This window comes from Lissotriton helveticus, chromosome 6 (genome assembly GCF_964261635.1).
Source record: "Lissotriton helveticus chromosome 6, aLisHel1.1, whole genome shotgun sequence".
In the NCBI taxonomy this organism is placed as follows: domain Eukaryota; kingdom Metazoa; phylum Chordata; class Amphibia; order Caudata; family Salamandridae; genus Lissotriton; species Lissotriton helveticus.
Genome location: NC_136067.1, coordinates 580158581 through 580172182, shown reverse-complemented (window position 1 = coordinate 580172182; position 13602 = coordinate 580158581). Strand labels below are relative to the sequence as shown.

The window sequence follows — 13602 nt, the reverse complement described above, 5'->3', positions numbered from 1 at the left end:
ACATGCAACTAATTTGCATCCTAAGCATTTAGTAGCTAGCATTCCCTATGGGGAGATTCTGAGATTGAAAAGAATACGTAGTTTGACCACGGATTTTGAAATATGTTTACAAGAAATGATGATGAGATTGAAAGAGCAAGGATACTCTGATACTATACTTAAACAGCTATTGCCAAGGCCAGTTTAGGTCCCAGAGAAAGCTTGTTTCAATCTAAGTCACTGGAGACTGAGGGTGTAGGTATTGACAAGGCCATCAGTGATGACACAAATATAAATTAAAGTCCTAGGCTAATCGCTGCATTCAGTAATGAAGAAAGAAAAATCAGGACCATCATAAAGAAAAATTGGCCCATAGTATTAAATGATGTGGTTTTAAGCTCCAGATTACCGAGCACTCCCATGATTACATTCAGGAAGGCTAAAAGCATGGGGGTTGTTCTTGATAAGAGCAGCCCGGAGACCAGGCATAACACTATGTGGCTTCAACCAGCACAAGGTTTTCGAAAATGCTCTACTTGTAGAGCATGTAAATTCGGAACCAATGTGACACACTATCATACACTTTTCAGTACCCAAGAGATAGCTATTTCAACTGTAAAACAGAATTTGCAGTTTATGTCCTGACATGCACTTGTGGCTTAAACTACATTGGTAGCACAAAGCTACAGGTGCATGTCAGGATTTTGCAGCATCTTAGAACTATTCTGCATAGTGATCCCACCTACCCGGTGGCACGTCATTTTAAGAGAATGGATAATAATGATGTTGCTTGTTTGAAATATTATGTGGTGGGGTTAGTTCCAAAATCCAGTAGAAGAGGAAACTGGGAACGTCAATTGAGGCAGCTTGAAACTAAAATGATTCTTGATTACTATGCAATGAGAAACCTGACCTCCCTGCGTTGAGAATCTCGCTGGGAGGTTTATTTTCCATGCTCGCTATCGGCAACTTGATGTTGCTGATCGCGAACAAGGAAAAAGTCTCGCGAGGATGGCATTTTGCTTGCACGCGGTTGCCAACTTGACGTTGAGGACCGCGAGCAAGCAAAAAATGACCGCTGCACTACGCTACTCTACGAATGTTTGCACTATGCTACGTGCAGTTCGCGTAGTGCAAAGTTGCGCAAACTACGCAAGCGTAGCATAGTGCTTTGCCCAGGGTTAATATATATATATATATATATATATATATATATATATATATATATATATATGTATGTATATATATCTATATGTATGTATATATATCTATATATATATGCATATATATATATTGTCATGTAGATATATGTGGAATTAGGTATAGAAATTCTGAACATAGACCTTTACATCACATACATTTACAATGCATGCGATTACAATGCATTTGTTACAACGACCGCATTGTTACATCGCAGAACCATGACAAAGCAAGTCATTACACCCATTTGCTCTAGGGGGCGCGCTGGATTTAGGAATAGTATAATTTACTATTCCAACTCCAGTGTGTGCAACAGTAGAGAAGGTGTTGGAACAGTAAATTATACTATTCCTTAATTTGGAGTGCCCCCTAAAGCAAGTCATTGTAACGACTTGCGTTGTAAAGGTACTGCGATGTAACATTGCGGTCATTGTAATCGCCTGCTTTGTAACACATGCAATGTGATGGCTGTTTCCCGAAAATCTGTACTTTTTGATATCTTGGATTCCATATTTTGTCCTCAATTTGTGCCTCTCTCGATATTCATACTGTGGCTTCAACATTCAGTTTACACTCGGGAATATGACCAATTAGATGGAAGCCTCCTGCCAATAACCTGTCATGTTAGGACCCGGAAGCTTTGATGTTCATCTAATGTTCACATGACATGACTGGAAGAAAGGAGGGCAATGGGGCCTCCCTGAAGCTTTATAACAGACACCTGTTCAAGTTAGTGCAGCGCTTGACTTCTGTCATCTGCACACCCTAAAGGACAATGGTCACCTTTAGGTTTACCTTCTATTGGATCCTTATGGACCCCTACATAAAAGGGGAATCGGCAGGATGATTACTCTCCCATAAGCCCTTGGTCCTCATGACATTTCTCTGCACTGCAGGGTCTGGGGGTAATCAACCAAATATGGGTTCCGCCCACTGATCTTGCAGGAAAGCCATTTACATGATAGACATCAGCATAAAGGCACTTGCAAGGCCATGTTGATGTCTGCCGCCAACCCAGCATTCGCCAGCCACAGCTTAGTGTCCCCAGTATTTAAAAATAATTAAGTTGGTGCCTCTGCCAGCTGTAAATAGACTTTTTAGTACAGATCAAAAAAAATGGAGGGAGGTTGAAGCAGAGGTTCCTTCAGCTTCCAGGAGGTACTGGTCATCTATCAGAAAGGGGGAAATTTACCACATAAGTCTCAATACCAGAGTCTCAGAACTTTTTTGTCTCAGAGATGATCAACCACATGTTCACAGACTGCGGGGTATGTAATCTCCGCCAAAGTGTTGTTTGGTGGATACCGTCATCGGGTCTTATCACTTGAGAAAATAGACTTTTACCGGTGGCGGGACAAATGCATACTGTGAAATTAAGTGCCTCTGCCTATGCATGTATGTATATATCTAAATTCGACCACAGACAAATATCAGTAAATACAGATTGCAAATAATCAAAAGAACATAAGAAGTACAATAGCAAAGCAAGGGAGAGAAAACATGCAGACATACAAAAATAGGAACATAGAAAGGAGATGCATATGCTTACTTGGATGAAAAGATGCATACAAAGCTAAACAAAGTAGTAAACAGAACAACAGCAAGAAAAAGATATAACTAGACACAAAGATAGACTGACACCAGAATAGGTAAACACTATACTTCGACTGCACTGTAGATAAATGCTCTGAAACAGAAATTTTTCATAACAACAATTCGCTAATTTTCCTCTTCGGATCTCTTACAAGATCTATAATGCTATGCATAATCCAACAGACTGACATAATTTAGTTCTTGATTAGTCACTTGGACATTTCGAGTAACCTTTGCGGAAGTTATAAAATAAAGAACGGCGGGAACGCCGTGCTATGTCTTTCTCTGGACCCTGCCTCGCTGGAACACATTTGTCTGTCCTACATGCAGTGATTCATGGACCGAGCACGTCGGGTAACCTTGGGCTCTCTCACAGGATAGCAGGAAATAGCTGTTCTCTTTACCTTTTCTCCTCTTGACCCTGCAGGCCCAGGATGTCCAGGTCGTCCCATCGGCCCCTGAAATATAAGGATGAACTTGCATTAGCTGAATGCTAATTAAGATTAAAAAATGCTTTCTCGCTTAATTTTTGTTTGGAACAGGTGTACACTATGAAGGTCAACATAACATCATCTGCCACCACTGTAGCAGAAATACCAGACATTAACCTGAAATATGTTGTTTTTAAGAGTTGTTTACATCAAATCTGTGATTATGAATGTTAATTAGGAAAAAGTAACTAGTGCATATAAAGAACATTTTGTTTTAGAAAATCAGCAAATGGAACTTAGAATGTTGTAACACCTGAGAGCCACACAGCCCTAACTGAATTATTTCAGACGTGGAGTAGCATCTGGTTTCTAATGTTTGTGATCGCTTCTTCGGCATTCGTCATAGAGCAGAGTGTGGCAATAAAGGGTTTCTTACTTCATCAGACACCTCCCACGTCCCCTAAAAACTTTAGGGGACTGTCGGTACGCTGGTCTCTTAAGTGTGTTTTCCTCTGCTATCCAAGTATTTGACAACTCCCCTCTTTAGCATGTCAGCATCTTCGCCATCACCGCTCAGTTGCCACTTAGTTGGGCTTCTGATTAATGCATGAATGTGATTCAAAGGTTCTCTTCTTGTTGCATGACCACAAACCCTTCAGCAGCCACAGATGCCCACGCACAGCGTCCCAGGATACTCTACCGGAAAGTGGCTATTATAAACATCTTAGTTGGCATGCAGAATTTAATACATTTTTACCAGATTGATGCATTTCTGAACGTTTTTACGGTTCTCAAAGCAGACTTTATTCTTACTTTGAATTTAAGTCTGCTATACTAAAATCCACATTTATGGAATTCAATAAAACACTTTCTGGTTTTTGCAGAATTCAGTTCAAACGCCTTTGCGGTTCTATAAACATTATCTTCAAGTTACATATTTCAGATTATTGAAGTAAACTCATTCCGGTACGTGTGCTCACGTGATTGAAATCTATCATCGCCATCCCTACCAGGCCACTTGCAAGTATGTTCTGGGCATCGGCCTATGTCCATATCCATTTTGTCTCAACCTCACTCCCACTTAACAAAGTCCTTCAAAATAATATACAAACTTTCTTTGTTTTGTAACGAAACTGAGTTCCATAGTTAATATAGTTTGCCTTTTCAACCAATAATAATCTTCGCTTCTGCCCTTCCTCTTTCACAGCACAACATCTACTGCATTCATGTTTTCAATAATACCTTATCCAGAAAGTCTGTGCTCATTCAATCTTTGAGATTTAGCAAAATGTTTCCAAGTTATTCAATAAGATGTTTTCCATTTTATTGCATCTTTGGGTTTAACAGTATCGTCATTTATTACGAACTTTTCAAACATTAGTTGACTTAGTCCCAGTTCTTATAAATACAAAAATAATCACAGATGATTTGAAGAGAGATTTTTAAAAAGTTTACATACAAGCATTCCATTAGCATTTGTTTTATTTCTTCTGTATGTTAGAATTAGTCTATCTTTATTTCTGTTTCTACTTTTGAGGTTGGGTAGCTCTTCTTAAAGAAGCACCGTACATAATATACATTGATACAAAAAATAAAAAAGCTTGCACCAACCATCATATTTATCTTGTTGCAGTGTTTAAGGTGATCTGTGTTTGGCTAAGGAGGGGAAAGGGAAGCAGGAAACAGAAGATGGAGAATTGAGTGTCTGGGTTCTCAAGTGGTTTCAATAAGTATTTTAAACTCTTGGGGCCAGATGTAGGTAAATAATATTTACCGACCTCTTAAATACCGAGTCATACCGACTCGGTATTACCGAGGAGGAAAATGAGATGTAGGTAACAATGACGGTATAAAATACCGACTCGGAACCTGTCGGTACTCGGAAACGGTATTTACCGACTCGGAATATACCTACACGGTAAAATCCGAGACGGAAAAACCAAAACCGATCCACCGGTGCCATGGCCCATAGGAATGAATGGCAACTTCCGACCCGGAAAATACCGAGTCGGGAAAAACCGACCCGGTATTTACCGTGTCGGAACTATCCGCCGAAGAATTTGAAACTGACAAACATGTGTGCCTGTGAACCAATCAGGTACTTCAACCACACCCAAATTCCAAGCCACAGGGGAACTAACCAATCAGATCCAAGCACCACACCCCAGTACCTGGGACAGGCCACGCCCATGCAGGTGCAGAAACAAACAGTCAGGAGAGCAGGAGGACAGAGTGTGGAGCAGCCTTTCCTGACACAAACTACACAGCAAGATGGAGAGCCAGGAGGCACAGAGAGAAGCTGCTGAGCGCAAAAGGAAGCAGAAGTTCAGCCAGGAGGAACTGCAGGTGCTGATTTCGGAGGTTGTCAGACATTATGGGAAAATATTTGGAAAGCAAACTCTGCATGTTGCTGAATCAATCAAGCGCAGCACCTGGTTGGACATACAAGGCAAGGTAAATGCCATTGGTGTCACCCACCGTGACCTTGAAGACCTAAAAAAACGGTGGTATGACATCCGCATAATCACCAAAAAAAAGCTTGCTGCCCACCGCAAGGAAAGTGCTGCTACAGGAGGCGGAAGAAACAGAGCCCCCAGACTCACCGACATTGAGGAGATGGTCGCTACAACCCTTGAGAAGGAATGTATACACGGAATAGGAGACGCAGACAGCTCAGCAAGAGGAGCAAAGAAAGCAGGTAAGATGCAGGAACAATATCATTTACCCTTTTACCTATTCCCCTCACAGGATAAATCAGACTCCACAACAGGTTTAACTAATGTCCTGCAATGCATCCTGGGAAATGTAGTCATGTGTAGATACCTCAGAGCAGTCAGCGTGCATTGCAGCAAGGGGAGCAACAGACAAGTAGCATAGGCAAATGAGAGACAGGCAAATGTGCAATAGAAGTGTATTTAATCTCATGACACAGGTGAACAACATTACTGACACAATGTCCATGTCTGTCCACAGGAGAGTCAAAGCGCAGCACAGCTGAGGTCAGAGAGAAGAGGAGGGAAGGAGCCGGACCTAGCACTTCTCACGGAGGGCAGGACCAAGAGCAGGCTGCCCCGATACCTGAGGAGGCAACTGCTGAATATCCACGTTCCCCTCTCCTATTTGGTAGTCAGGACACAGGAGCGGCAGAACTATCACCCACCCCCACATCACCATCCCCAGTGCTGGGAAGAGTCAGGAGCCATGATGTGCCCCCTCGCAGAATACTGCAAACATCATCGGAGGAGGAGGAGGTGGAGGGTGACACACAGGACAGAGGCAACACCGAGCAGCAGCCCAGTCCCAGAGTCACGCGGGCCAGTGTCCGAGGGCGACGGCCACGGGAGGTAGAGGATGTGCGGCAAGTCCAAGGTGTCTTCTGCGGACTGGAGGCCACCATGGTGAAGGTGCAGCGCCTGCAGGCAAAAGCAATGATGGGGGTTCAGAGGCACGCACGCACAACTAACAATAAACTGGAAGCAGTAGGCAAGGGCATAGGGGACATGGCAGAAGGCATACAATCCATGGCGTCAGGAATTTCAGATATCACACAGTGCATGACTGTCCTGTGTGACAAATTGGACAGGGACCATTTGGAGAGACGCAAGGCCCGTGTGGATGTGCGCCAGCAAACCAAGGCCCTGAACAGGTTTGCAACTGCTACCACTCTGCTGTGCAGACGGTCAGTCACGATGCAGGATGCCATAGTGCAGTGCTGCACCAATTTAAGTGAAGGTATGGCCAGGATGACCACTGCCATGGAGCTAGTGCTCGCGCATCAGACTGGCACTGGAGACGACACTTGTGCTGCCGAAAGCGAGGGGTCCACCAGCAGGAGTGGTGCAAGCACTCCTGTGCATGACTTACGGAGGAGTGGCAGGCGTGGGGGAAGTTTGACAGGCCAGCGTGAGGACATAGGCTCACAGCCACAGCAGCCCCGCCCTGTGGCCCGTGGCCACAAACAATGACTTTGCACTCCACCCAAGGCTGTAGTCACGGTGGTGTGAACCGTGACAACACACTCATGGAGTGTTAGTATTAGTGAGCCCAATGTGAGCTAACAATGCTGTGGCGTAGTGATTATTAAACTACTTACACAAAGTTACATTCATGCCTGTGTCTCTTTACTCACTCAGAAATATTGTTGTGTAACCTCTGCCCGTCTCAGTCTCCCATCTGTAGCTGCTGCTGCCACTGTGGCTTGGGGCTCTGCCACCTCTGGGTCGTCATCAATGTCCTCATGAAATGTGAGCTCCACCTCAGTGCCTTGCTTGGTGGCGAGATTATGCAACATTGCACAGGTCGCTATTATTTTGCAGCAGATGATTGGGGTGTACTGCCGTGCACCTCCACTCTTATGGAGGCAGCGAAACCTGCTCTTTAGGAGTCCAAATGTGCGCTCAACTACGTTTCGTGTGGATCTGTGAGCCACGTTGTATCGCCTTTCACTCCTGGTGGATGGGTTGAGGTAGGGAGTGAGCACGAAGGACCGCAGGGCATATGCACTGTCGCCTAGGGGGAGAAAGATAGACATTAATTGCAAGTACTTGAGACGTAGATCTGATGTGAGTGTCAGGGTGTGTCAATGTGATTTACCTAGCAGGTATCCATTTCCAAATTCTCCGGCAAGTAGGCGTGTGTATATTCCACTGTTCTGGAATATGTATGAATCATGGGTACTTCCGGGGAACTTGGCTACGATGTCAGTGATGAGGTTACCTGCATTACATATGACCTGGACGTTGATGGAGTGCGTCGATTTGCGATTCCTGTATATGTGCTCTGTGGCTGCAGGTGGACAGAGTGGGACGTGGGTGCCATCGATGCAGCCGATCACGTGAGGGAAGTGTGCCAGTTGATAAAAGTCAGTCTTGGTTTTGGCTAAATCTGCCGGTGTAACAGGGAATTTAATATAATGCCCCATCCTCTGCATCATGGCGTCAAGAAACCTCCTGAAGAAGCGGGACAGGCAGCCCTGGGACACGCCACCCACTACAGCTATCACACTCTGGTAGCTCCCTGAGGCCAGCAGGTGTAAGCTACATAGCACCTGGACATGAGGTGGGATGGCATGGGCCCTGGGTGTTGGGTGGTCCAGGAGAGGGTGTAGGTCCCTGATCAATTGCTTGATGGTGTCTGGGTGTAGCCTGTACCTCTGCAGTATTTCAGGCTCTGTCAGTTGGAACAGTGTTATCCTCTGCCTGTACACTTGTTCCTCCCTTAGCCATTCTCTCTGTCCTGCTGCCTGTAGTCTCTGCCGTCTTGCTATGATGTAGAAAGCCGCCATCATGGGTCCTGAGGTGCATTTTGGGACTTTTTTTATAGCCCTCCCTTGGTTACCACCTGCTTTCAATGCATGGTAAATACCGACTTAAAAATACCGTTTTTCGGCAGAATCGGTATTTTTGGGCTTACCTACATCTCCAAGGCTTATTTTACCGTTTCTGATTTACCGAGTCGGAAAATACGAACTCGGTATTTATGTATACGGTAGATTCCGACACGGTAATTTTACCGGGTCATTCTTACCGAGTCGGTATGTTTCCGACTCGGATTTTAAGAACATCGGTATTTTCCGGCCTCCTACATCTCATTTCCTCGGTAACGGCCGATTTTACCGGTTTTCGGCCGTTACCACCCGGTAAAAGCCTACCTACATCTGGCCCTTGATCCTCTGCCTATTTCTGTGCTTCGGCAGCTGGAACCGCCATCGCTGCACATGTTCATGGACCTTCTAAATGCCTCCCTGCAGGAAGCTACTATTCCATCTGACTGGGAACATGTCATGATACTCCCTCTCCTCAAAAAGACCAATGCCAAACCGGACTTACCCGCTATCTATCGACCGATCTCCTTACTGCCGGCCTTTTAAAAAAGTTTGGAGAAGCACGTTCATACACAGCTATCTCAGTTTGTGAAAACCCAAAGGCTCCTCCATCCCTCCCAGTCAGGCTTTAGAGCCGGTTTCTCCACCGAATCCACCCTTTTAGGGGTAATGAAAAGACTGCGCTGCCATCTGGACACAGGAGACACCGTGGCTCTCATTTTGTTGGATCTGAGCACTACATTTCCACACGGTGTCTCACGCCGTGTGAATCAAAACTCTTAGAGCGCTGGGTACTCGTGGCTCAGCTCTGAATTGGCTCACCTCATTCCTTATTACCAGAACCTTCCAAGTTTTCTCCCCCACAGCCAGTTCAGAAATCCACTCCTTCACTCATGGGGTGCCACAAGGTTCCATCCTCAGCCCTCTACTTATTAATTTATATGTAAGACCCTTATCCGATGTGGCAGAGGAGTCAGGGCTGTCCTTATTCTCCTATGCTGACGTTTCCCAAATCATTTTTTCTCTATCCATGAAGAGCACTGGTGGTCCTTCCCACCTTCAGTTGGGTCTGAGCAAAATAGCATCATGGATGCAACTAAACTACCTCAAACTAAATGGGGAGAAAACAGAGGTCCTTGTATTTGGGAAAAACAAAGACCTTTGGGGCCCTCAACACTGGCCTTGCGTAATGGGCGCTCTTCCCACACCCTCCCACCAAGCTCGAAATCTGAGCATCACTATTGATGACTCGCTCAATATGCACTCCCAAGCAGTTAAAGTAGCAGCTACATGCTTTACCATACTAAAGTGGTTAAAAAAATTAGCTGGATGTTACCAGACGCCACCCAGAAAACCATGGTCAATTCCTTGATTAGTCAAGGCTGGACTACGGAAACGTTCTTTACTTGGGCTCAAACAAGGAGGTAACCTGCAAGCTACAGATGGTGCAAAACTCTGCAATTAGGCTTCTGTGCCGTGTCCCGAGAGTTACCTCCATTTCTGGTCATCTATGAAACTTGCACTGGCTCAGGGTGGAGAACCGAGTCAAGTTCAAAGCCCTGAGCTATATGCATAAATTTAAAACAGGAAATGCCTGCAATATCTTTAATCTTTGGTCTGTCCTTACTTTCCCTCTCGTAACCTCCGCTCCTCCACTCGGGGGAAATCTACCTCTCCCAAAATCAAACTATCTCAGAGGGGCGGATGGTCCTTTTCATATCTGGGCCCCTCACTGTGAGCCGCTCTGCCTAAAGCTCTTTGTAACGAAACTGACTACGTCCAATTTCACAAATCCTTGAAGACGTGGCTTTTTAACAAATAACCTGCTAGCCTTTTTTTTCATCTTTGTCTTGGATCTGCTTCTGCGCTGGGAAACCCTCTTTGGGTAGCTGATGCGCATTACAAATTTAATAAATAAATAAAATAAACTGCAGATGAGTGGTTGGGCTCTAGTTAACTCTAGAATCCGTTATTGGTTGATTGTAATGAACTGATGGTGAATGGTGGGTATTTCGTTCAGAGAGATACAGTATGGGTGTGTGTGGCTAACGAGCTGAGAGAGGTGCAGTGGTGTAAAGTGGATTGCTTTGATTACTAGATTTAGGAGCTTGTACTGCTTTGTTTCTGGGTGATAGACATGCTGCTTGGTCCTCATATGATGTTCTGGGTGACAGTCTGGGAAAAGGTGAGTAATATATATAAGCCAAAGGTAATAACCATGTTAAAAAGAGAGACAGCCTATTGAGAGAGTCCCATCAGCAATATGATGGACAATGCCTGCAGGAGGGGGGTTGGGGACTTAACAGATTTCCTTATCTTGAGCAGCAGCAACAACATGGTCCCTCTGAAGTGTTGAAACTAATGACTCCAGATGCATTCTTGAATTTAAATGTACCGCCGGGTTCATGATGGATCCTGACGGAGTCATCTCCAACTGATGATAATGCAGTTGATGCCTTATGTTATGCAAGGTCTTCTAGCAATTACAAGCATAAGACCCACTACCCATCGTCCAGTGAGAAAATCGCAGTAATTGTCTCACAGCTTGTTTTGATGAAACCCCAATAAAATCACTGTAGGGCTGAAACTCATAGGTGGCAGACTCACACATTGGATACTCTGCATTCTATGTACATGGGTGTATTGACTCTTTAGGTTTATACAGGACACTAGAATACTAATGCAGGACTATACCTATGCATTCATAGAGAATGCATGCGACTCATCCTGTTTATTGCATTCAGAGAAGTGACATGTACACCGGAATTTGGGATGATTTTTTACCCCTACAGTCACTTGAATCTTTCGCAAACTCCAAGTTTTGGTTTTGAATACCATAATGAAAGCACAATAGACTGCGTTAACCATATGGCATTTCTCAGTGGCTAATACAGAGCATGTGTGTATAAAATATCATCTCATCTCATGAAAACGACAGATGCTTCCTCATTGAGACATTACCTTTACTATAGTATACGTTTTAAACTTTGCAAGGAGAGGATTGCAGGCATCCATTTCTTCAACCTGCCTTTTTGCTTTCAGGTAACTGTGATTTTACAGTTGAACATAATCAGGAGTATATTATATTATTTGGTTGGGTGACTTTGATTGTTATCAATTTTGGAACGCAAAAAGATATAGGCATAACATTTCCCAGGATGTATGGCATGTGAGAGTAGCAGACAAAGCAAATTCCTTGAAAGTTGGGTAATGACACAGCTAAAAAGGTTGCTATTGGCAGGTAGACAATGGATAGGAGCAGTGTACAAAGGGTTTAAAAATATTCCAATAGACCTATGGTGGGTTTCCGTGCAAATAGGACAATCTCAGTCCACCGACATTGCGGTAGTTTCGAGAGAACAAAGAAAGGAAGCAAAGCAGCTGGTTTCACATGTGCCAGTTTATTCTTCAGATTTACAAAACTGCCTAACAGAAGTGTGAACGACTGTGTTATTTTGCTTAGTGATGTGGAATGTCAGGGTAGCTCGCGATATATGTAAAGTTTAGATATAAGTGCAAGTATTATGCTGGTCAGTTGGAAGGTGGACACACAGAGACAGGCTGTGTCTAACTATGCTCTTCAGGTACAATAAATTGGTACCAATTCTACCATTGCATGTGGGTTCTATAACACACAACAGACTGCTTCCGAAATATATTATACACTGTGATGCATTTGCTAGCACAGACCAAAATGTTGGCCTTGGACTTTGTCATTTTTTTCATTTAATTTCACACAGCTTTATTCAATCATTGTGAACAGATCATAAAAGCAAAGGAATACATATAAAAAATATACAGATCAATAAATATTCATATATACATTAATTAAAACATTATTAAACACATTTTGCTGTGGTCCATTTAAAAACCTTTAAAATCGGTTATAATAGAAAAATCTGTTCACAATATGGTTACAGGGTGCTGCTAGAAACTATGCCCACACTTTTCCTCTTCCTGAGGCAGGCCCATAGATATGAGGCCACAAAGAAACAGACAAATGGGTCATCTAGGGCTTTTAAAAAATACATTGCGACCCGACATTGCCTAAAATTATGGTGCCTCAGAATTGGCAGTATAAACAATTTCCTTGCCTCAGAATATTTTTGACAAAATCATAGGATATGCAGATCTGTCTGTGCTGCAAGGTTGTTACAGGGGCAGCGATCGAGATCTGCTAGCCTATACTTCTTTTGTGGATATCCCAGGAGTAACTGGATCATGTTTAATCTGCAGTAGAATAAGTCTGTGCTGGGTGTTGTTTATCTGTGCTAAGTAATGGAAACCATCTCCTGGTATCAATGGGACCAAGTCATACGCAGTAGTAGAGTGATGGATCTGGTTTTTTTCCCTGCGGGAGTATTCTGCTCTTTGGGAATATAGATCTTTTAACCGTTTCTTCGTGACCCACTTACAGTAGTCAAGGTCCTGAAAGAGTTTTTTCATCGACTAGCCTTCAATACAGTTTCTACATGATTTAGCCACCCAATTCTTTTGTAATAATCTAGGTTGCAGCATTCTCTTATAAGGGTTTGTGTCAAGTCTACCGTTGTTCTTTGCCAAATGGCTAGCCAAAAGAGGACAAGGGCCGTTCTTATGGTGTTGCTCAGAAAGGGGAGCTCTAATTCGAGATGTAGAATATAGTTTGAAGCCGATTGATGTAAGGATACACGGTTTTTAAACAAGCATTTACAATGCAATAGGTCTCGCATTATTAAAGTTTGAGCTATTGGCATTGTAAATGACAATGCCTTTTCTTCATTTGCACCGTTGCGTAAACAAGCACTTTGCACTTATAGTCCATGCTTATGAGAAGCAAGGCTGTAAGTCTCTTTTACTGCCAGCTTTGCTCATTGTAAGCAAGGAATATACGTTCAAAGTGCGTGTTTATGCACCGATTGCAGGTTTTAAAAACAATGAATAAAAGACATTGTCATTTACAATGCCAATTGCTCCAACTTTAATAATGCGAGACCTATTGCATTGTAAATGCTTGTTAAGGTGTATGTTGTCCGCCAAACTCAAAATAAGCCTCTTGGTCTGTACCTTATAGGTCGCTTCACCCCTCTCTCTCCC

At 43.6% G+C, this 13602-nt stretch overlaps 1 protein-coding gene and 1 long non-coding RNA gene across 3 annotated transcripts in view; both read right to left on the bottom strand.

Moving 5' to 3' along the window:
* The window catches only part of COL19A1 (collagen type XIX alpha 1 chain), a 2464374-nt gene that overhangs the window by 358520 nt on the left and 2092252 nt on the right, over positions 1–13602 (bottom strand). For both annotated transcript variants that reach the window (XM_078648013.1, XM_078648014.1), the window contains one exon: positions 3177–3230. In XM_078648013.1, coding sequence (XP_078504139.1) covers positions 3177–3230 — 54 coding nt within the window. The remainder of the gene's footprint in view (positions 1–3176; positions 3231–13602) is intronic.
* Positions 6103–7637, bottom strand: LOC144761448 (uncharacterized). Its single transcript, XR_013595722.1, has 2 exons — positions 7333–7637; positions 6103–6616 (listed from the first exon to the last, which is right to left on the bottom strand). It is a non-coding gene; the product is annotated as an uncharacterized LOC144761448 (long non-coding RNA).